Source organism: Dendrobates tinctorius, unplaced genomic scaffold (assembly GCF_039654945.1).
Source record: "Dendrobates tinctorius isolate UK_male_01 unplaced genomic scaffold, ASM3965494v1 ptg000103l, whole genome shotgun sequence".
NCBI lineage: Eukaryota > Metazoa > Chordata > Amphibia > Anura > Dendrobatidae > Dendrobates > Dendrobates tinctorius.
In genome coordinates this window covers 1,889,443-1,914,718 of record NW_027361771.1, presented here as the reverse complement: position 1 = coordinate 1,914,718, position 25,276 = coordinate 1,889,443, and the positions used below count along the sequence as shown (strand labels likewise).

The following is a 25,276-nucleotide window of genomic DNA, read 5'->3' as shown; positions in this document are numbered from 1 at the left end:
CGCATGATGCATTTTTTGTACGTTTGCACTGCGCACGCAGCGCAAAAAAAACGCAAGTGTGAAAGTAGCCTTAATCTTTGCGAAGGACATATGAATCAAGCCGCATACACGGCTATCCTGGAAAAACAGTTGTTTCCTTCTGCTCAGGCAATGTTCCCCAACTCTGAGGATTGTTTTTTCCAGCAGGACAATGCGCCATGTCACACAGCTAGGTCAACCAATGTGTGGAAGAAGGACCACCACATCAAATCCCTGCCTCCAGACCTGAACCCCGTTGAAAACCTCTGGAATGTAATCAAGAGTAAGCTGGATAGTCACAAGCCATCAAACAAAGAAGAACTTCTTAAATTTTTGTACCACGAGTGGCATAAGGTCACCCAAAAGCAGTGTGAAAGACTGGTGGAAAGCATGCCAAGACACATGAAAGCTGTGATTAAAAATCATGGTTATTCCACAAAATATTGATTTCTGAATTCTTCTTGAGTTAAAACATTAGTATTATTGTTTCTAAATGATTATGAACTTGTTTTCTTAGCATTATTTGAGGTCTGCAGGACTGCATTTTTTTGTTATTTTGACCATTTCTCATTTTCTGAAAATAAATGCAAAACTTAGTGCTTGGAAATTCGAAGACATAGTCTCTTAATTTTTGTCAGAGCTATATTATGCTTATTGCTTCATCTTCGAAGTTATGATCATCGATTGGAGAGATGGGCTACGGAAGGAGACAGCGGGGCTGCTGAGGGAGAGAGCGGGACGGCCAGTGGAGACGGGCTGCGGAGGGAGAGAGTGGGAAGGTGCAAGGAGAGCAGGGCTGCTGAGGGAGAATGCAGGACGACAGGTGTGGGGCTGTGAGGAAGAGAGCAGGACGACAAGTTAGTTACTATGCCCGGGCAACGCTAGGCTCTTCAGCTAGTGAGTAATAAACTCAAGGGAGTGGTTAGGTCTCAAAAGAGGCTGGGAACATATTTTAGATTATATATTTATGTTCCTCCATATAATTATTCAACAAATGGAAGGTAAATTGTAAACTCCAATCTCTATCTGTGTGTGTGTGTGTTTGTGGCTCTGGCTGACGGGACGATGTGGGATATTAGGGGTAGTAGTCCGGCGGCTGTGATGGGATGATGTGGGATATTATGAGTAGTAGTCCGGTAGCTCTGGCCGACGGGATGATGTGGGATATTAGGGGGAGTAGTCCAGTGTCTCTGGCTGACGGGATGATGTGGGATATTAGGGGTAGTAGTCCGGTGGCTCTGGCTGACGGGATGATGTGGGATATTAGGGGTAGTAGTCCGGTGGCTCTGGCTGACGGGATGATGTGGGATATTAGGGGTAGTAGTCCGGCGGCTGTGATGGGATGATGTGGGATATTATGGGTAGTAGTCAGGTAGCTCTGGCTGACGGGATGATGTGGGATATTAGGGGGAGTAGTCCGGTGGCTCTGGCTGACGGGATGATGTGGGATATTAGGGGTAGTAGTCCGGTGGCTCTGGCTGACGGGATGATGTGGGATATTAGGGGTAGTAGTCTGGCGGCTGTGATGGGATGATGAGGGATATTAGTGGTAGTAGTCCAGTGACTCTGGCTGATGAGATGATGTGGGATATTAGGGGTAGTAGTCCGGCGTCTGTAATGGGATGATGTGGGATATTAGGGGTAGTAGTCCTGTAGCTCTGGCTGACGGGATGATGTGGGATATTATGGGTAGTAGTCAGGTAGCTCTGGCTGACGGGATGATGTGGGATATTAGGGGGAGTAGTCCGGTGGCTCTGGCTGACGGGATGATGTGGGATATTAGGGGTAGTAGTCCGGTGGCTCTGGCTGACGGGATGATGTGGGATATTAGGGGTAGTAGTCTGGCGGCTGTGATGGGATGATGAGGGATATTAGTGGTAGTAGTCCAGTGACTCTGGCTGATGAGATGATGTGGGATATTAGGGGTAGTAGTCCGGCGTCTGTAATGGGATGATGTGGGATATTAGGGGTAGTAGTCCGGCGTGTCTGACGGGATGATGTGGGATATTAGTGGTAGTAGTCCAGTGACTCTGGCTGACGGGATGATGTGGGATATTAGGGGGAGAAGTCCGGTGGCTCTGGCTGACGAGACGATGTGGGATATTAGGGGTAGTAGTCCGGCGTCTGTGACGGGATGATGTGGGATATTAGGGGTAGTAGTCCGGCGTCTGTGACGGGATGATGTGGGATATTAGGGGGAGTAGTCCGGTGGCTCTGGCTGACGGGATGATATGGGATATTATGAGTAGTAGTCCGGTGGCTCTGGCTGAAGAGACGATGTGGGATATTAGGGGTAGTAGTCCGGTGGCTCTGGCTGACGAGACTATGTGGGATATTAGGGGTAGTAGTCCGGTGGCTCTGGCTGACGAGACGATGTGGGATATTACGGGTAGTAGTCCGGCGTCTGTGACTGGATGATGTGGGATATTAGGGGTAGTAGTCCGGCGTCTGTGACGGGATGATGTGGGATATTAGGGGGAGTAGTCCGGTGGCTCTGGCTGACGGGATGATGTGGGATATTAGGGGGAGTAGTCCGGTGGCTCTGTCTGACGGGATGATATGGGATATTATGAGTAGTAGTCCGGTGGCTCTGGCTGACGAGACGATGTGGGATATTAGGGGTAGTAGTCCGGCGGCTGTGATGGGATGATGTGGGATATTATGAGTAGTAGTCCGGTAGCTCTGGCCGACGGGATGATGTGGGATATTAGGGGGAGTAGTCCAGTGTCTCTGGCTGACGGGATGATGTGGGATATTAGGGGTAGTAGTCCGGTGGCTCTGGCTGACGGGATGATGTGGGATATTAGGGGTAGTAGTCCGGTGGCTCTGGCTGACGGGATGATGTGGGATATTAGGGGTAGTAGTCCGGCGGCTGTGATGGGATGATGTGGGATATTATGGGTAGTAGTCAGGTAGCTCTGGCTGACGGGATGATGTGGGATATTAGGGGGAGTAGTCCGGCGTCTGTGACGGGATGATGTGGGATATCAGTGGTAGTTGTCTGCTGGCCCTGGCTGATGGGATCATGTGGGATATTAGGGGTAGTAGTCCGGTGGCTCTGGCTGACGGGATGATGTGGGATATTAGGGGTAGTAGTCCGGTGGCTCTGGCTGACGGGATGATGTGGGATATTAGGGGTAGTAGTCTGGCGGCTGTGATGGGATGATGAGGGATATTAGTGGTAGTAGTCCAGTGACTCTGGCTGACGGGATGATGTGAGATATTAGAGGTAGTAGTCCGGTGGCTGTGGCTCTGACGGGATGATGTGGGATATTAGGGATAGTAGTCCAGTGACTCTGGCTGATGAGATGATGTGGGATATTAGGGGTAGTAGTCCGGCGTCTGTGATGGGATGATGTGGGATATTAGGGGTAGTAGTCCGGCGTCTGTGACGGGATGATGTGGGATATTAGTGGTAGTAGTCCAGTGACTCTGGCTGACGGGATGATGTGGGATATTAGGGGGAGTAGTCCGGTGGCTCTGGCTGACGGGATGATATGGGATATTATGAGTAGTAGTCCGGTGGCTCTGGCTGACGAGACGATGTGGGATATTAGGGGTAGTAGTCCGGTGGCTCTGGCTGACGGGATGATGTGGGATATTAGGGGTAGTAGTCCGGTGGCTCTGGCTGACGGGATGATGTGGGATATTAGGGGTAGTAGTCCGGTGGCTCTGGCTGATGGGATGATGTGGGATATTAGGGGTAGTAGTCCGGTGGCTCTGGCTGATGGGATGATGTGGGATATTAGGGGTAGTAGTCAGGTAGCTCTGGCTGACGGGATGATGTGGGATATTAGGGGGAGTAGTCCGGCGTCTGTGACGGGATGATGTGGGATATTAGTGGTAGTTGTCTGCTGGCCCTGGCTGATGGGATGATGTGGGATATTAGGGGTAGTAGTCCGGTGGCTCTGGCTGACGGGATGATGTGGGATATTAGGGGTAGTAGTCCAGTGACTCTGGCTGATGAGATGATGTGGGATATTAGGGGTAGTAGTCCGGCGTCTGTGATTTGATGATGTGGGATATTAGTGGTAGTAGTCCAGTGACTCTGGCTGACGGGATGATGTTGGATATTAGGGGTAGTAGTCCGGTGGCTCTGGCTGACGGGATGATGTGGGATATTAGGGGTAGTAGTCTGGGGGCTGTGATGGGATGATGAGGGATATTAGTGGTAGTAGTCCAGTGACTCTGGCTGACGGGATGATGTGAGATATTAGAGGTAGTAGTCCGGTGGCTCTGACGGGATGATGTGGGATATTAGGGATAGTAGTCCAGTGACTCTGGCTGATGAGATGATGTGGGATATTAGGGGTAGTAGTCCGGCGTCTGTGATGGGATGATGTGGGATATTAGGGGTAGTAGTCTGGCGTCTGTGACGGGATGATGTGGGATATTAGTGGTAGTAGTCCAGTGACTCTGGCTGACGGGATGATGTGGGATATTAGGGGGAGTAGTCCGGTGGCTCTGGCTGACGGGAAGATATGGGATATTATGAGTAGTAGTCCGGTGGCTCTGGCTGACGAGACGATGTGGGATATTAGGGGTAGTAGTCCGGTGGCTCTGGCTGACGGGATGATGTGGGATATTAGGGGTAGTAGTCCGGTGGCTCTGGCTGACGGGATGATGTGGGATATTAGGGGTAGTAGTCCGGTGGCTCTGGCTGATGGGATGATGTGGGATATTAGGGGTAGTAGTCCGGCGGCTGTGATGGGATGATGTGGGATATTATGGGTAGTAGTCAGGTAGCTCTGGCTGACGGGATGATGTGGGATATTAGGGGGAGTAGTCCGGCGTCTGTAACGGGATGATGTGGGATATTAGTGGTAGTTGTCTGCTGGCCCTGGCTGATGGGATGATGTGGGATATTAGGGGTAGTAGTCCGGTGGCTCTGGCTGACGGGATGATGTGGGATATTAGGGGTAGTAGTCCAGTGACTCTGGCTGATGAGATGATGTGGGATATTAGGGGTAGTAGTCCGGCGTCTGTGATTTGATGATGTGGGATATTAGTGGTAGTAGTCCAGTGACTCTGGCTGACGGGATGATGTGGGATATTAGGGGGAGTAGTCCGGTGGCTCTGGCTGACGGGATGATGTGGGATATTAGGGGTAGTAGTCTGGCGTCTGTGACGGGATGATGTGGGATATTAGTGGTAGTAGTCCAGTGACTCTGGCTGACGGGATGATGTGGGATATTAGGGGGAGTAGTCCGGTGGCTCTGGCTGACGGGATGATATGGGATATTATGAGTAGTAGTCCGGTGGCTCTGGCTGACGAGACGATGTGGGATATTAGGGGTAGTAGTCCGGAGGCTCTGGCTGACGGGATGATGTGGGATATTAGGGGTAGTAGTCCGGTGGCTCTGGCTGACGGGATGATGTGGGATATTAGGGGTAGTAGTCCGGTGGCTCTGGCTGATGGGATGATGTGGGATATTAGGGGTAGTAGTCCGGCGGCTGTGATGGGATGATGTGGGATATTATGGATAGTAGTCAGGTAGCTCTGGCTGACGAGATGATGTGGGATATTAGGGGGAGTAGTCCGGCGTCTGTAACGGGATGATGTGGGATATTAGTGGTAGTTGTCTGCTGGCCCTGGCTGATGGGATGATGTGGGATATTAGGGGTAGTAGTCCGGTGGCTCTGGCTGACGGGATGATGTGGGATATTAGGGGTAGTAGTCCAGTGACTCTGGCTGATGAGATGATGTGGGATATTAGGGGTAGTAGTCCGGTGTCTGTGATTTGATGATGTGGGATATTAGTGGTAGTAGTCCAGTGACTCTGGCTGACGGGATGATGTGGGATATTAGGGGGAGTAGTCCGGTGGCTCTGGCTGACGGGATGATGTGGGATATTAGGGGTAGTAGTCCGGTGGCTCTGGCTGACGAGACGATGTGGGATATTAGGGGTAGTAGTCCGGTGGCTCTGGCTGACGGGATGATGAGGGATATTAGGGGTAGTAGTCCGGTAGCTCTGGCTGACGGGATGATGTGGGATATTATAGTGAATGTGGCTATGTGGAGTGGGCGTGGCTATACACACAGCTTTTTATATATATATATATATATATATTCATTATAATTTGTATAACTAACCGTAGTTAGTTACTATGCCTGGGCAGCGCCGGGCTCTTCAGCTAGTAATATATAAAACTGAACAAGTATCACAAGTTTATTCACATAAACACAATGTAAAACACTGATTAAAAGTTACAAGGACAAACAGCTTAGAAAAAAATGGTGAATTGGGGTAAACACATAACCACTGTCAAGCCACAATGGATGGTGGGTGAGGTTAGAGAGTTGATGTCAATTCAAGTGACCAGCTTGAGAAAACAAGTAATTCTCAATGATATTTTCCTCAGTCTCTCAAATGGACAGTATAAGTATTTGATCTGTACTGTAATCCACTCTTCATATGTATAGTGCGCAATGTGTATATCGTTTCATTAGTGGCGCTTACCCATGTTATTGTTAGTGTCACCCAGGGTCCGGTGCAATCCCGACACGCATTTCGCACTAACTTTTTCACAGGGAGTATATGAGGGGGACTGATGGGAGATAGAGTGTGCACTTGCAACCAATCCATTTAACCCCTTAATCCCATATGACGTACTATCCCGTCTATGTGCCCTGGGACTTAATTCCCAGGGATGGGATAGTACGTCATAGCGATCAGCGGCGCCCACGTGGAACCGCCCCCGACACGTTAACCCCTTGCACACCGTGATCAAACACGATCGCGGTGTACCGGGGGTTAAAGGGAAGCTTCGGCAGGTAGGGGGCTCCCATGGCAGTGCAATGTGCAGCGCTGCTGCAGGGGACTCCTTCCCTGCAGGCCCCCAAATCCAAGATGGCGACGGGGACCTTCGGGGGCCTGCAGGGAGCCGGCTTCCTCAGTGCCTGCAAAGCGCAGGCACGAGGAAGCCTGCTGATCTGTCACAGTGATCTGTGATGTGACAGATCAGCGATCTGTCACAGGACAGTGATATCCCATCTGGAATAATGTAATAAAGTTTAAAAAAAAAAAAAAGTGTTAAAATAATTTAAAAAAAATCGCCAAATAAATTAGAAAAAAAAAAAAATATTCCCCCAATAAATTCATTTTTTGGAAATAAAAAAAAAAACAATAAAAGTACACATATTTGGTATCGCCGCGTCCGTAACGACCCGCCCTATAAAACTGTCCCATTAGTTAACCCCTTTAGCGAACCCCTTAAAGAATAAAAATAAAAAAAGAAGCAAAAAATAATGATTTATTATCATACCGCCGAACAAAAAGTGCAATAACGCGCGATCAAAAAGACGCATATAAATATCCATGGTATCGCTGAAAACGTCATCTTGTCCCGCAAAAAACGAGCCGCCACACAGCATCATCCGCGAAAAAATAAAAAAGTTATAGCTCGCACAATAAAGCGATGCAAAAATAATTATTTTTTATATAAAATAGTTTTCATTGCATAAAACCGACAAAACATAAAAAAACCCTAAATGAGGTATCGCTGTAACCGTACTGACCCGAAGAATAAAAGGGCTTTATCAATTTTATCGTGCGCGGAACGGTGTAAACGCACCCCCCCAAAAGAAATTCATGAAACGCTGTTTTTTGTTCATTCTGCGTCCCAAAAATCGGAATAAAAAGCTATCAAAAAATGTCACGTGCCCGAAAATGGTACCAATAAAAACGTCAACTCGTCCCGCAAAAAATGAGACCTCACATGACTCGGTGGGTCAAAATACGGAAAAATTATAGCGCTCAATATGTGGTGATGCAAAAACTATTTTTACAATAAAAAGTGTCTTTTAGCGTGTGACAGCGGCCAAACATAAAAACCGCCATAAATAGTAAATCAAACCCCCCATTATCACCCCCTTAGTTAGGGAAAAATAATAAAATTAAAAGAAAATGTATTTATTTCCATTTTCCCATTAGGGCTAGGGCCAGGGCTAGGGTTAGGGCTGAGATTAGGGTTAGGGGTGTGTTGGGGTTAGGGTTGGAGTTAGAATTGGGGGTTTCCACTGTTTGGGCACATCAGGGGCTCTCCAAATGCAACATGGCGTCTGATCTCAATTCCAGCCAATTCTGAGTTGAAAAAGTCAAATGGTGGTCCTTCCCTTCCAAGCTCTGCCATGCGCCCAAACAGTGTTTTACCCCCACATATGGGGTATCAGCCTACTCCGGACATTGCAAAACAACTTTTGGGGTCCAATTTCTCCTGTTACCCTTAGGAAAATAAAAAATTGGAGGCAAAAATATCATTCTTGTGGAAAAAAATGATTTTTTTATTTTCACGCCCGGGTGTTATAAACTTCTGTGAAGCACTTGGGGGTTCAAAGCAGGGCTGTGGAGTCGGAGTCGTGGAGTCGGAGTCGGAGCTCATTTTGGTGGAGTCGGAGTCGGAGTTGGAGTCGGTATAAAATGGACCGACTCCGACTCCTAAAATATATAATAAATTGGGCACAGTAGTTCAATGCAGGATGTGCTGAATATTTTTTCATAGGAGTTTGGGAAAGTTATGAAATGTCCTATAAATGGCTGTTCTATTCCTGATCTAAGGCTACATTCACACACAGCGTTTTTCCTGTGTTTTTTGAGGATACGTTTTTCAGCTGCAAAAGTTGATCATCTTTTTAAAAAACTGCATCAACTGAAAGGTTTTTGAGCTCATAGATAATGTTTTCAATAGCAAAAACAGATTAGAAATCTGCTCTATCTATCCATTTATCCATATCTGTCTATCCATATCGTATCTGTACCAAAAATAATGAAAACCGGGTAGTACACCAATATATATTCTGTTCTATCTAAATATCTTGATTATTGGATCATAAAAATGATTAAATGTCTGAGGTTCACATTGTACTACAATAAATTTTTCACTTAAATATAAGCAATATGTGTGGGAGTCGGAGTCGTGGAGTCGGAGTCAGAGTTGGAGTCGGAGTCGGTGTAAGGGAAATTGAGGAGTCGGAGTCGCAGGTTTGGCTTACCGACTCCACAGCCCTGGTTCAAAGTGCTCACCACACATCTAGATAAGTTCCGTGGGGGGTCTAGTTTCCAAAATGGGGTCACTTGTGGGGAGTTTCAATAGTTTAGGTACATTAGGGGCTCTCCAAATGCACATGACACCCGCAGACCATTCCATCAAAGTCTGCATTCCAAAACGTCACTACTTACCTTCCGAGACCCGACGTGTGCCCAGACAGTAGTTTTCTCCCACATATAGGGTATCAGCGTACTCAGGACAAATTGGACAAGAACTTTAAGGGGTCCAATTTCTCCTGTTACCCTTGGGAAAATAAAAAAATTGGGGACTAATTGATCATGTTTGTGGAAAAAATATGATTTTTTTTTATTTTCACGCCCGGTCGTTATAAACTTCTGTGAAGCACTGGGGGGGTTCAAAGTGCTCACCACACAACCAGATAAGTTCCTTAGGGGGTCTAGTTTCCAAAATGGGGTCACTTGTGGGGGGTTTCCACTGTTTAGGTACATCAGGGACTCTCCAAAAGCAACATGACACCCGCAGACCATTCCATCAAAGTCTGCATTCCAAAACGTCACTACTTCCCTTCCGAGACCCGACGTGTGCCCATACAGTAGTTTTCTCCCACATATGGGGTATCAGCGTACTCAGGACAAATTGCACAATAACTTTTAGGGTCCTGTTACCCTTGGAAAAATAAGAATTGAGGGTGAAAAGATCATTTTTGTGGAAAAAATGATTTTTTTGAATTGTACGGCTGTATGTTATAAACTTCTGTGAAGCCCTTGGGGGTTCAAAGTTTTCGCCACACGTCTAGATAAGTTCCTTGGGGGGTCTAGTTTCCAAAATGGGGTCACTTGTGGGGGGTTTCCACTGTTTAGGTACATCAGGGACTCTCCAAACTTGACATGGCGTCCGATCTGAATTCCTGCCAATTTTGCATTGAAAAAGTCAAACGGCGCTCCTTCCTTTCTGAGCTCTGCCATGCGCCGAAACAGTGGTTCCCCCCCCCACATATCAGGTATCAGCGTACTCAGGACAAATTGCACAATAAATTTTGCAGTCCAATTTCTCCTGTTACCAATGGTAGAATAAAAAAAATTGAATCTGAAGTATTTTTTTTGTGAAAAAAAGTTAAATGTTCATTTTTTTTAAATATTCAAAAAATTCCGGTGAAGCACCTTCTTGATTGTGGTTTTGAGCACCTTAAGGGGTGCAGTTTTTAGAATGGTGTCACTTTTGGGTATTTTCTATCATATAGACCCCTCAAAGTGGCTTCAAATGTGATGTGGTCTGTAAAAATAAAATGGTGTTGCAAAAATGAGAAATCGCTGGTCAATTTTTAACCCTTATAACTTCCTAACAAAAAAAAATTTTGGTTCCAAAATTGTGCTGATGTAATGTAAACATGTGGGAAATGTTACTTATCAAGTTTTTTGTGTGCCGTATCTCTGATTTAAGGGCATGAAAATTCAAAGTTGGAAAATTGCGAAATTTTCAACATTTTTGCCAAATTTCCGTTTTTTTGACAAATAAACGCAAGTTATTTAAATTAAATTTTACCACTAACATGAAGTACAATATGTCACGAGAAAACAGTGTCAGAATCACCGGGATCCATGGAAGCGTTCCAGAGTTATTACCTCATAAAGGGACAGTGGTCAGAAATGTAAAAATTGGCTCGGTCATTAACGTGCAAACCACCCTTGGGGCTTAAGGGGTTAAAGGGGTTTACACCCTGTGAAAAAAATCCACAGCGAAAGGAGCGTCGGGATTGCACTGGACCCTGGGGGACACTAACGATAACATGGGTGCGGCATAACAATCGTGCATTTTTTTTGTTTACTTTAGTTTATATATAAAACAGCATTTTTAGTGTAAAAATATTTTCATCCTTTTCTTTTTTTTGCAATTTCTATTTCCTCTTTGTGTCCCCTAATTTGCCACATATAGTAATTGTCTTACAATTAGCACCATATAGTCATTCTGACCAACATTTTATAGTACTGTCCACATCCTGGTGCCAATATATCGCTCAGTGTGTATGGGCTGCCATAGTTCTACACAGTTTACACAGGACGATGCACCGTTGAGAACGATGATCTTTTATGTTACAGAGTGTTTTGCTCGTCGTTTGATCATTGGGTGATCAACGGCCCTGTTTGCAGAGAAAGATAATTGTGAAACTGTGATAAATGACTATCTTGCATTATAAATGCCTATTAAGCAACATTTGTGTTTCAGTAATTTTTATTGAGTACCAATATGTAAATTTTTATATAGGAAAGGAATAGGGGAGAGGAAAGAAGGCGAAGGAAATATTTATTAAGGAGGGTAAATAAACGGGGGAGAACTCTGATTATATAGTGATAATTGGCAGAACTTGCAACAAGTACAATATGGAAAAAACAGTTACAAATAAAAGCTTTATTACAATTTTTCAGGATAACAAAGCCATAATAACAAAATGACCTAAAATAAACTGCTTAAGGAAACGCTTGGTTCCAGAAATCCCACTTTTTTATGATCTTTTTCAAACATATTGTTCACAATGGCAAATTTAACCCATGTGGTAGGGGATGAAAATGTAAAGAAATTTTACCACTAACATGAAGTACAATATGTCATGAAAAAACATTCTCAGAATCAGCGGGATCCGTTAATGCGTTCCAGAGTTATAACCTTATAAAGTGACATTGGCCAGAATGGTAAAAACACTGAAAGAAGTGACATGCTCTATGTCCAAAAAACGCAGCAAAGCACAAAATCCTGATCACACAAAAAAACAATGTGTGTGCATGAGATTTCTGACATCTCATAGGCTTTTGATGGTAATGGAAAAAGCAGCTGAAAATTAGCATAAAAAAGCCATGAAAAAAACGCAGCAAAAAAGTCCTGTGTGAACATACCCTTAGGATGACATGATGCTTGAATCACAAAGTATTCAAAAAATTAAACCAAAAAAACCTGCAAGTACTTAAGCTAACAAAACCCATAGGTAAAAATGACAAATTAATGTAGAAAGATGCTTGATTTTTTTTTTTTATTTCAGTTTTCTGTATTCAAAGGTATTCTTAAAGGTGTTGTTCAGCCTTGTTATATATTGATGCACTCTCCTGTGATAGGTCATCCTTATCACCCAGCAGCCCATTCCAATCAGCTGTTCTCCTCTCACTGTGTAGAGGCCATTGCTGAGGTCTGCAGCCTCATTCCTATTTGGTTGACTAGTAGCTGAGCTGCAGTTCTAGGTAAAGGCTTACTACACAAAAAGGGGAGTCGTGCTGTTCCGGATGAGTATCACAAAGCAGGCTATTCTTATAGGCCTTTCTCCCACAAAGTGTTTAACACTGCGGTTAATGCAAATTAATTTGAATGATCCGGTCCACTTTCCACATCAGTATTATGTGGCTGCTGGATGGAACTACTTTTTACGTGACCGCATCCGTGGCTCCTCTTTTTATTAGCTTGCCTAGAGCGATGCTACAGTACAACAGTGACGCCAGGCCTGGTAATGGGGGAAAAAAAGACGAGGCACAGATGCAGTGAGCTAAGAGGCAGGTCTCAGGGTTCTCCTCCTGTGGACACAGACTACTGAAGTTGACGATGGACTGGGTCCTGCAAATCAATTTCTACCAACTCTATTTTAACAGTTCACACAAAATAGATGTACGGTAATTGAACTAAAACTCATGTCTTTATATTTTTTGTGCCTTTTTTCCTCTATGATTCTATGGGGAACCTCAAAATAACACATGTCAAATACGCAATTGTAATTTTAAGCTTGGAGTCCCTTATATTCTGCAATAAAACTGCATTAAAAATGCTGTGTCAAATATGCATCAAAAAAGGGGAAAAAGGAAGTAATCTAAGATCAATGCATGTTCTACACTTGGGAACTTGACCTTGTAGTGTATCTGCACTTTCAGGTAACTTTTCAGAACAAGCTGTTTTGTGAGCGCAGGATACATAAAATGGCCAGAAAGATTGGTATCCCTCAGCTTTCTAGTTGCCTAAGCACTTTTCCCTTAGTCCCTTGTGTTTTGTAGGATTATAATTTCTATGCATATTATTTGAGTGCATTTTAGTTAATTAGTAAATGTAAGAAGAACAAGTTACTGTACTTTGAGGCAAATTGAGTAAAACTGACATTTTAAAAATATGCACATGGATTTCCCAGAATCCAAATTGTTTTCAATTTGATTAATGTGAATCCTGCAAAATGGTGGCTTGACAAATCGGCATTTTGCTGGATTCAGAAGGACTTGGAAAGGGTTAAAAAATGCAGAAAATGGCTCAGTGACCGCGGCAGAGCAGGGCTACTTTATATATTTTTTTATTTAAATGTTTATTATGCTTTGGAGGGATCTCAGGGTATAATGATGTACACTTGATTTGCATAGAATAAATGTGATGCAGATCGAAGTTCCTGGATAAATTAGATTGAAGTTCTGAACTGGAGTTTTGGCAATTCGCTCATCACTAGTAAGTGTAAGGAAACATTTCTGCCCATAACGAGCACTGATCAGTGCTAACATGGCGCAATGTGGGAACAGTTTGCATATTGCTGCCAGCACTTCCCCTCTGCGTATGGGAAGATGTGCTGCTGGCGACTCAGCCTTTCGTCTCCTGATCATACTCCTGTGATCGGGAACAATTATTCTCATCCTTACAAGCATTTGCCCTATGAGCTGTCTGTGCCATAATATTGTTTAGTAACGGTTTCAGTAGGTGGGCACCTTTTGTCTTTAGATTTGGTAGCTGGGTGGTGGTATAATGCCTGTGTTCTGTAGTGTGTAATCATTGTGCTGTTTGTGGGCATTGTGAAGCTGATAAAGACACAGAATATAAATACCGGTGTCACATAGATTCTGTTCTATGAAAGATTTGATCAACTCAGTTTAAAAAAAGAAGAAAGACACATCCAAAACATTGTTGCACTTCCTAAATGTACTAATATAACGCTTTATTAAGTTACAAACACAAATACCTAGACCGGACAAATAAAAACATTTCAAAATGGGCACATTGTGTTTCCTTGTCCAAAAATTGGCACTGGGATACAACCCATGCAACTGACATGGTAACCAATAGAGGCATGTAAATGTGGGCGGTTTGTGAGATATGTATGAATGGACAGTGCCCCTAAAGTGATTTCTTGTAGTATTCAGCAAAGAAAGGTGCACATGTACAGACAATAAATAATGCAGTATCCAAAAAATAGAAAGAAAGTAGGCAATGATTACAGTATGTGCAATAAAGTGCCATGTGTAAAGTCACCCAGGTAAATAAGAAAAGCATCAAAATGGAAGGAGGACCCTATGCGTATCGCCACAGGAGGTGGCTTCCTCAGGGGTTTGACCCACACAGTAGTAGACTCTTATACCAGGATCAATAACTTGCTGCAGATAATCTATATAGGATGCAAAAGCCACTTCAAAGTAACAAGCCATCCTATAGGTGCTGGCCACTAACATCAGCAGGTACATTCCTTTTCATCAAGGATGGGGAATCTTTTTTTTTTTTTCTGCCAAGGGCCATTTGGATATTTATACCATACTTTGGGGCCCATACAAATCGCACAATAACTCTGCCCACAAAGTAATTCCTAATGCTGGCACTGATTTCAGGACGTAATCTTTCATTGACTATGCCTCCGCGTTCAGTAGTGAACACTGCATGCCTATGCTCCCAGAACAAGAAGAAATTAATGGGCCAGTGGTCAGCAAAATACAGCTACTGGTGCAAGCACTGTGGTCCAGAGGAATCTGTGCAGGGGCCGGAAAAAAGTCATCGAGGGCCTTAAATGACATGGTAGTAGAACATGACTTATTGTTTAAATCATATCGCTATCTAAACTGTATTTTTTTTGTTTTAATTATTTGATGATTTTTTTTTTTATTTTTTCATATCACAATGTATTACTAATCTTGCAATTTCTCATACTGACTTCTAGGCTTGATATTGGATTCCTGCTTTCTGTGAGGCACATGGTCATGAAAGGGTTATTCCCCCAATATAAAGAAGTTATCCTCTTTCCATTGGATAGCCAATAACTAGCTTAACGTTAGGGGTCTGACCAGTGGTACCCCAAGTGATCCTGAGATTGGGGCTTAGAACCCAGGGAACTGGGCTCTGTTGTCCTGTTTTGAATGGAACAGAGTAGCACATGCATGGCCTGCACTTAATTCATTGTCTGTGGGATTTGCCAAGCACTGTACCCAGTGGTCCCATAGACAATAAATGAAGCAGTGTTAGGATCGGGATTATTTTTTTGGTAAAGACCCTTTAGGGTAAGTTCACACTGGGCATTTTTGCTGCTTTTTTTCTGCAGCAAAACCTGATTTCTTGGCAGGAAAGAAGCTGCGGCAAAAACGCAGGTTTGGGTGTGTTTTTTGGGCTAACTTATGTCTCTTTGTGCACAGTGCCCCCATGACTTTTCTGCAGAAAAAATGCTGCAAATAATGATACCTGCGTTTTTGCTGTGTTTTTTCAGCACCCATTCAAGCCAATGGGTGAAAAACGCTTCAAATACGCTGAAAGAAGTGACATGCTCTATATCCAAAAAACGCAGCAAAGCACAAAATCCTGATCACACAAAAAACCAATGTGTGGGCATGAGATTTCTGACATCTCGTAGGCTTTGCTGGTGCTGAAAATTAGCATAAAAAAATCATGAAAAAAAACGCCCTGTGTGAACATACCCTTAAAGGGGTTATCCAGGCTTTGGACAAAAGTCTGCAGTTACTTTGTGACTGCACACTGTCACGATTCCCCAGCATTCCCAGTGCAAGCAGGCAGTCATGTAAGCATTCTTGTAGTCACGTGCCTACTAGACTTGTCTAGCTTCTCTCAGTTCACTTTTAGGCTGTGTGCACACGCTGCGGATTCCGCTGCGTTTCCGCAGCTGTTTTGGCCGCTGCGGACACGCAGCAGTTTTAGCTGCGGTGTACAGTACCATTCATTTGAATGGGAAAAAAAAACACTGTGCCGACGCTGCGGAAAAAACCGCGCGGATTTGCTGCGGTTTTGAATCCGCAGAAAGAATTGCATGTCAATTCTTTCTGCGGAAACCGCTGCGGGTTCCTATCTCCACCATTGTGGAGATAGTGAATCCGCAGGACCAAACCGCAGGCAAAACCGCAGATAATCCGCAGGTCTTTGGACCTGCGGATTATCTGCGGTTTTTGCAAAATCCGTGCGGATTAATCTGCAGCGGATTCCGCAGCGTGTGCACACAGCCTTATAGTAAATTATGAGCGAGACTTTATGGACTTTGAAACAGTTTTCTTTAGTGTGAAATTTTAAAGTGGGTTCCCCTTTCGGTTATGCTGATTTACATGGGTTTAAACTACTTTGTGACCATCTGATTTTTTTTTTCTAGTTTTACCTGGTAATTTTTCCTTTCTTTCCAAGAACCGTAACTTTTTTATTTTCCCATCAATATAGTCATCTAATGGATTTTTCTTTTTTGTGAGACTAGATTTTAGTTTTCAATTAGAACATTAATTTTATAAAAAAAATCAAAGTGAAATGGAGGGAACAGTGACATAATTTTGCCATTGTTTTTCAGAATTTTCTTTTTAAGGCGTTCATTGTTTGGTAAAATGATCTGGCAGCATGATTCAAGTCAGTAAACGGTAATTACAGTGATACCAAATTTGAAAGGTTATTTATTTTAACATTTTAGTAATTTTAAGGGCTGTAAAGAAAAAAAAACTGTCTCCAAAAGAAGCTTTTAAAAAAAAAAAAATCACACCTTGGCTTTACTCATCCTCCCTGGGCCCAGCACAAAACCGCTGCTGCTCCTGGTGTCTGTTTTTGGCTTTAGCACTGACGTGACATTGATGGAGCTGAAGCTCAGTAGCTCTCACTGTCTACTCTGCCAGAGCTCTGCTGTTGGCTGCAGTGCTGACCTCGTCAGCCCTCCAGACAGTGGGAGCTGCCACAGAAACTCGGCGCTGAACCCTGGAATGGTGAGTCGAGCAACGTTTGTTTTCATTTTTTTAAAACACAAGCTAGAGATGGGTTTCTGAAATCGAGGGAAGAAAATTAATTTTCTGAGACCTATAACTTAATTTTTCCATCAACGAATCTGTGTGAAGGCTCGTTTTTGTGAGCCGAGATTATGTTCTTAGTGATTCTGTGGCGTACATATGACATTTTGATTGAATTTTTGCGAGTATGTGCACTGTCTTAAATTGTAAATGTGTGTGATTTTTGTGGTGTTGTTGTGTTTTGAGATTTGAATTCGTCACCATTTGATCACTTTTACTATATACATCAGATTGGCAATGTTTCGCTGAATTGGTAACCCATTGGGACCCTGCAGTCACCTCACAGCCAGGGATTGACAGCAGCATTCAAATGGATAAGCAGCAGCGATCGGAACTAGCTCAACTGGCTGCTGTGTTAGTCAGATGCTGACTGTGTAACACAGCTGGCGTCTGCTCCTTAAAGGGGTTTTCCAGTCCATATGTGAACTGCAGACTTATGAATCCCCCAGCACAATCTTAATGTAGAGAGTCTCCTCACGATTTATTTGCTTGTTTTCTTAGGTACCTGAAAGAGTTCCGGACTGAGCAGTGCCCACTCTTTGTGCAACACAAATGCACCCAGCATCGACCCTACACCTGTTTCCACTGGCACTTTGTTAACCAGCGACGGCGAAGATCTGTAAGACGCAGAGATGGGACATTTAACTACAGCCCGGATATTTACTGCACAAAATATGATGAAACGTCCGGTCTATGTCCTGAAGGAGATGAGTAAGTTTCCTTAGGGCTGCAGCATTTTAATAGTTGCCAGCAGCCAAAAGTTCTTTAGCAGTAGTAGGTAAAGGGACTTCATGATGGCAAATACCCTTTTGATCCACTGGACAGGCAGGCTTTAGTTAAAGGGTTATTCCCATCTCCAAGATCCTATTCCTATATGTAGTGGGTGTAGTATTAATAATATGAGCAAATATCTCCTATTAGAAATGTAGTATAGTTTTTCTGATTCGCTATGTCTCTTTCCTCATGTGCAGGCATTGCAGGACCTTAGGTATGATTTGGACCTGCTAACACCTTTAATATGCCGTATGTATTTCAAACTGTTGTCAACAAAAACATTAGTTCATTACTCAAAAAAGCCCTCATACAGCTTCATCTAAATAAAAATTTAACAAAAATATTGTTTGGGTCTCGGAAATTAACAAAACAAATTAAATGTGTTTTTTTTTTTTTCATACTTCAGATTTCTTTTCCTTTCATTGGTTGAATGTTTGTTATTGGCATTACGGCACATTGTAAAAACCAAAGCAATGGGCGGATTGCATTTTTTTTTTTACTATTTCATCGCAAGCGGAATCTCCTATTTTTCATTATATTATTATATGGTAAAGTGAATAGTCATTTAAAACTATAACTCATGTCAGAAATAAAAAAAAAAAAAATATGGCTCTTGGAAGAAGAGGAGGCAAAAATGAAAAACGGTGTCATTAATGGGTTCATAAAGATTAGATGTTAAACTATACAAACAGAATTATACCTGGACTTCGAGTAGATAAAAATTTGTTTGCAGGACAAAATTAAAGTTTGACTTTTTTCCCACAAAAATGTTTCTTTAGCCCCAATTTTTTTTATTTTCACAAGGGCAACATAAAATTTGTTGTGCAATTTCTCCTGGTTACACAGATACCCGATATATGGGGGAAAACTACTGTTTGGGCACACGGCAGAGCTCGGAAGGGAAGGAGCATCATTTGACTTTTGGAATTTTGGAATACAAAATTGGCTGGAATTGATAGCGGACACCATGTTGCGTTTTGGAGAGCCCCTGATGTGCCTAAACAGTGGAACCCCCCCCATAAGTGACCCCATTTTGGAAGCTAGACCCCTCTAGGAATTTATCTAGATGTGTGGAGAGCACCTTGAACCCCCAGGGGCTTTCCAGAATTTTATAATGTAGAGCTGTGAAAATTAAAAAAAAAAAAAAAAAAAAAATTTCCCACAAAAGCGTTATTTTAGCCTCAATTTCTTTATTTTCACGAGGGTAGCAAGAAAAAAGTGACCCCAAAATTTGTTGTACATTTCTCGTGATTACACTGATACCCCATATTTGGTGGAAAATTATTCTTTGAGTGCACGTCAGGGCTTGCAAGGGAGGGAGTGGTATTTTGGCTGGAAAATGTTGCAGACACCATGTCACATTTGAAGCGCCTCTGGCATGACAAAACAGCAGAAACACCCACAAGTTTCCCTGGTTTGGAAACTACACTTCTCAAAGAATTCATCTAGGGGAGTAGTGAGTATTCTTAACACTCACAGACAGCGTTGGACTGGAACACCTTGGGCCCACCAGAGAAAATCATTCTTGGGGCCCACTATGTAGCTGCATAGAGTTAAATACCAGACCACCAATTGTGCGGTAAAACACACTAATATCCGGGTATAATATAAGGTTGTACATTTCTTAATTATGTAGCAGGAGTTGGGGTAGCCCCCTCATAGACTATAAAGCAGCCCCCTCATAGAATATAATGTAGACCCCTCATAGAATATAATGCAGCCATCTCATAGAATATAATACTGCCCCCCTCATAGGGTATAATGATAGTGTATAATGCACCCCCTCATAGGGTATAATACTGCCCCCCTCATAGGGTATAATACTGCCCCCCTCATAGGGTATAATGATAGGGTATAATGCACCCCCTCATAGGGTATAATGCACCCCCTCATAGGGTATAATACTGCCTCCCTCATAGGGTATAATACTGCCCCCCTCATAGGGTATAATGATAGGGTATAATGCACCCCCTCATAGGGTATAATACTGCCCCCCTCATAGGGAATAATGCACCCCCTCATAGGCTATAATGCACCCCCTCATAGGGTATAATACTGCCCCCCTCATAGGGTATAATACTGCCCCCCTCATAGGGAATAATGCACCCCCTCAGGGTATAATGCTGCCTCCCTCATAGGGTATAATGCACCCCCTCATAGGGTATAATACTGCCCCCCTCATAGGGAATAATACTGCACCCCGTCATAGGGAATAATGCTGCCCTCCTCATAGGGTATAATGCTGCCTCCTCATAGGGTATAATGCTGCCTCCTCATAGGGTATAATGCTGCCCCCTCATAGGGTATAATACTGCCCCCCTCATAGGGAATAATGCACCCCCTCATAGGGTATAATGCTATATAGATATATAGAGTTAGATAGATATAGATAGAAAGATAGATGTAGAAATAGATAGATATAGAGATAGATAGTAGATAATGGATAGAAAGTAGATAATGGATAGATATAGATAGAAAGATTCATAGAGATAGATAGATATAGAAAGAAATATAGATAGATAGATAGATAGATATAGAGATAGATAGAAAATAGATAATGGATAGATAGATAGATAGATAGCTATAGATAGAAAGATATAGAGACATATAGATAGAGATAGATAATAGATAGAGATAGATAATAGACAGAGATATACAGATATAATAATAATAATATAGACATATAGATAGATATAGAGATAAATATATATAGATAGATGGCTATAAATAAAAATAGATATAGAGATATATATAGAGATAGATAGATATAGAGATAATAGATATAGAGATAGATATAGAGACAGATAGATATAGAAAGATAGATATAGAGATATATATAGAGATAATAGCTAGATATAGAGATATGTATAGAGATAGATAGATATAGTTAGAAAGATAGAGAGATATAGAGATAGATAGAGATAGCTAGATAGATGGATAGATAGATATAGATAATAGAGATAATAGATAGATATAATAGATAGATATAGAGATAGATGGATAGATCAATAGATAGATAAAGAGATAGAGATAGATAGATAATGAGATATAGAGATAGATATAGAGATATGGTGTTAGATAGAAATATAGATATAGAGATAGATAGATAGATATAGAGATAGATATGGATATAGAGATAGATATGGATATAGAGATAGATATGGATATAGAGATAGATATGGATATAGAGATAACAGATAGATATAGAGATAGATAGATAGATATAGAGATAATATATAGATAGATAGATATAGAGATAATATATAGATAGCTATAGAGAGAGAGATATAGAGATAGATATAGAGAGAAACAGATATAGAGATAGATATAGAGATAGATAGGTAGATAGATATAGAGATAATAGATAGATATAGAGATAGATAGATATAGATATAAAGATAGATAGAGATAGAGAGAGCGGTAGATATAGAGAGAGATAGATATAGAGATAGATAGATACAGAGATCGATAAATAGATAGAGAGATAGATATAGATAATAGATAGAGATAGATAGATAAAGATAGATAATAAATATAGAGATAACAGATAGATATAGAGATAGAGTAAGACAGAAAGATATAGAGATAGGTAGATATAGATAATAGAGATAGCTAGATAGATAGACATAATAGATAGATATAGATATAGAGATAGATAGAAAGACAGATATAGAGATAGATGTAGAGATAGAAACATAGATATAGAGATAGAGCGATAGAGAGATAGAGATAGATATAGATAATAGATAGAGATAAATAGATAGATAGAGAAAGATAGATATAGAGATAGAAAGATAGATATACAGAGAGATAGATATAGAGATAAATAGATAGATAGATATAGAGAGAAATAGATATAGAGATAATAGATATATATAGAGATAGATAGATATAGATATAGAGAGAGATAGATACAGAGAAAAGATATAGAGATAAATAGATAGAGATAGATAGATATAGAGATAGAAAGATAGATATAGAGAGAGCGATAGATAGATATACAGAGAGATAGATATAGAGATAGAGATATATAGATAGATAGCTATAGAGAGAGATATAGAGATAGATATAGAGAGAAATAGATATAGATATAGAGATAGATAGAGATAGATATATAGATATAAAGATAGATATAGAGATAGATATAGAGATAGAGCGATAGATAGCGAGAGAAATAGATATAGAGATAGATAGATACAGAGAAAAGATAGAGATAGATAACGGATAGATAGATAGGTATAGAGATAGATAGATATAGATATTAGATAGAGATATATATATAGATAAAGATAGATAGATATAGATGGTAGCTAGATAGATAATAAATATAGAGATAATAGATATAGAGATAGAGTAAGATAGATAGATATAGAGATGGATAGATAGATATAGAGATAGATGTAGAGATAGAAAGATAGATATAAAGATAGAGCGATAGATAGAGATAGATATAGATAATAGATAGAGATAGATATAGAGATAGATAGATATAGATAATAGATAGAGATAGAAAGATAGATAGATATAAGAGAGATAGAGAGAGATATAGAGATAGATAGAGAGAGACAGATAGAGAGAGCGAGAGAGATATAAAAAACAAAACACAATACTCACCTCTCCTCCTCGCTCCCACGCTGATCCCGGCTTCAGTGTCAGGAGCTGCCCCCTCTGCCAGACACACAACGGATGCGCGATGTAGTGACGTCATCGCGCACTGGCTGTGAGTCAGGAGCAGAGGGGACTGAGGGCGGCGCCGGCCCTGATGCAGAGCGGCTTACTGGGCTGGGGGCGGGGCCTCTGGGGGTGGAGACCTGAAATGATATTCACTGCTTCGCAGTGAATATTCATTTCTCTTTAGCAGCGGGGACAGGGAATCCTGCCTCCTGACACCCGCTGCTGCTCCGCTGGCAGGGGCCCCCATAGCAGCTGCATGGTGTGCGACACACCACTGACTGGGGGCCCCTGGAGCAGCGGGGGCCCTAGGCAACTGCTGGCCCTGTATGCCAGCAGGTGCCAGGGCCCACCAGATGCCAGGGCCCACCGGAGAATCCACCGGTTCTCCGGTGGGCCAGTCCGACGCTGCTCACAGACTTGTATAACATTGGGCTGAGTATGTAAATATTACCTTTTTCCACTAAAATGTTGCTCTGACCCCAATTTGTAATTTTCAGTAGGGGTACTAGGAGAATACGAACAGTGCAATTTATTACGCAATTTCTCCTGAGTACACAGATACACCATGAATGGTCGAAAACTACTTTTGAGACACAGTGCAAAGCTCAGAAAGGAAGGAGCGCCATATTACAGTACCGATTTTGCTGGAATGGTTTGACAATTTTGAATCAATGGGCGTCTGCCAGTGTATGGCCAATTCATTGTGCTCAGCTCATGCTTCTGGAGACATGCAACTCATGAATTAGTTGGGTGGGCTCTCATTGCTACAGAAATGACACGTGTGGACTCTAAATGTGCTTTAGGCACACTGGGGCTCAGAAAGGAGAGGGGCATTTTGATTTGGGAGAGCAGAATTCACTGGATTTCTTTTGGGGGACAAGGAGCCATAGCGCTTTTCCAGTGCCTTTTTACTACCAGTAACCCAGTAAAGTGGAAACCCCTTATATATCCGTTAACAGATGCTAGGCCTGAGTGGGCACTTAGTTTTTTTTTGTGGGAGTTGAAGCTTTTATTATGAATATTTTACATAACGTTTGGGATCACATTTATCCGTCTCTCTACGCTGAGCACTTACATCGGGGTTTCCATCAAAATCTCAGAATGACGTGATTCAGATGAAACCCCCGAGGGAGCTCCTCACTATAATGGAGGCAGCAGCAGGTACTCTGGACTCTGTTCAGTGTTGTCCTTTTCAGAGGTGCACAAAACTGTGGTAGACCACACTTTTATGCATACCTAAAAAGACAGACATCGCTGGACTATAGGCCAGACGGCATCCACAGTGTCTCCATCTGCCTCATTATAGGGAATCTTTCATTGGGTTTTGTAAATTTCTTGAAAAAATGAGAAATTACTGCTAAACTTTTAACCCTTCTAACATCCTAAAAAAAAATAAAATGACGTTTGAAAAATAATGCAGATGTAAAGTAACTTATTACTCTCACCCGCAAAGCTCTCCATGGCTCGGCACCACCCTACATCTCCTCCCTTGTTTCAGTATACCACCCTACCCGCGCCCTCCGTTCTGCTGATGACTGAGGTTAGCATCCTCAATAATCTGATCCTCCCATTCCCGTCTCCAAGACTGTACACATGCTGCGACAATTCTTTGGAATGCACTTCCCAGGTCAATACGATTAGTCCCCAATCCCCACAATTTAAGCGTGCCCTGAAAACGCATTTATTCAGACTGGCCTATCGCCTCAACACATTAAACTAACTATCCCTGTGTGGCACAGCCAAAAGTTTTACCATAACCAGGTTCCTCGCATCATGTTCCCACATGCTTTATGCATCCATTAGCCCTCTGTGTCTGTACTGTCACACACTTAACATTATGGCTGGTCCATAAAATCAGGGCAACTGTTACCACCCACCTTTCGTGTCTCCCCTTTTTTCCTCATAGATTGTAAGCTTGCGAGCAGGGCCCTCATTCCTCTTGGTATCTGTTATGATCTATGCGATTATTGTTATGCTGTAATGTCTATCGTCTGTACAAGTCTCCTCTGAAATGTAAAGTGCTGCGAAATATGTCGGCGCTATAGAAATAAAATTTATTATTATTATAAGTAGACATATGGGAAATGTTACTAATTATTTTGTATAGCATGACTAATTGGTCTAACGATATAAAAAGTGAAAATTGCGGGGGTTTTTTATTCAAAATTTTTGCAAAAATGGTGAGATTTTAGCAAAAAATATTGACCTGTATTTACCACTAACATAACTTACCGTATATAATCGTGTATAAGCCAAGTTTTTCAGCCCCTTTTTTGGGCTGAAAAAGCCCCTCTCGTATTATACACGAGTCATATATCTGAAAGCTGGCAGAGGGAGGGGGAGCAGGAAACATGATACTCACCCTCCTGGCGTTAGCATATTCGGCTCTGCTACATCTCAGTCCTGGCGTCTGAATCTCCCTTCCTGTCTTCTTCCTGTGCTGGTCACATGGTACAGCTCATTAAAGTCATGAATATGGACGTGTCTCTACTCCCTTAGGGGTGGAGCCGCATATTAATGACTTTAATGAGCGGTACCATGTGACCAGCACAGGAAGGGAGATTCAGACGCCGGGACTGAGATGTAGCAGAGCCGGATATGCAGACCCCAGGAGGGTGAGTAGCACTGGGAAGGGTGAGCCATGCCATATTCACCTGTCCCCGTTCCACCGCTGCGCTGTGTCTCCAGGGTCCTCTGGCTGTGATGTTTAGGTCAAAGGGCGCGTTGACGTGATTAGTGTGCACCCTCTGCCTGAACAGTCAATGCAG

The 25,276-nt window shown here is 42.4% G+C and overlaps 1 protein-coding gene across 3 annotated transcripts in view; it reads left to right on the top strand.

The window, feature by feature from the left end:
* Window positions 1-25,276, top strand: part of UNK (unk zinc finger) — a 124,723-nt gene that overhangs the window by 8,909 nt on the left and 90,538 nt on the right. For all 3 annotated transcript variants that reach the window (XR_012234555.1, XM_073587924.1, XM_073587923.1), the window contains exon 2: window positions 17,562-17,771. Coding sequence is in view for 2 of the 3 variants with exons in the window: in XM_073587924.1 (XP_073444025.1) it covers window positions 17,562-17,771 (210 nt within the window). In the remaining variant the exon portion in view is untranslated. The remainder of the gene's footprint in view (window positions 1-17,561; window positions 17,772-25,276) is intronic.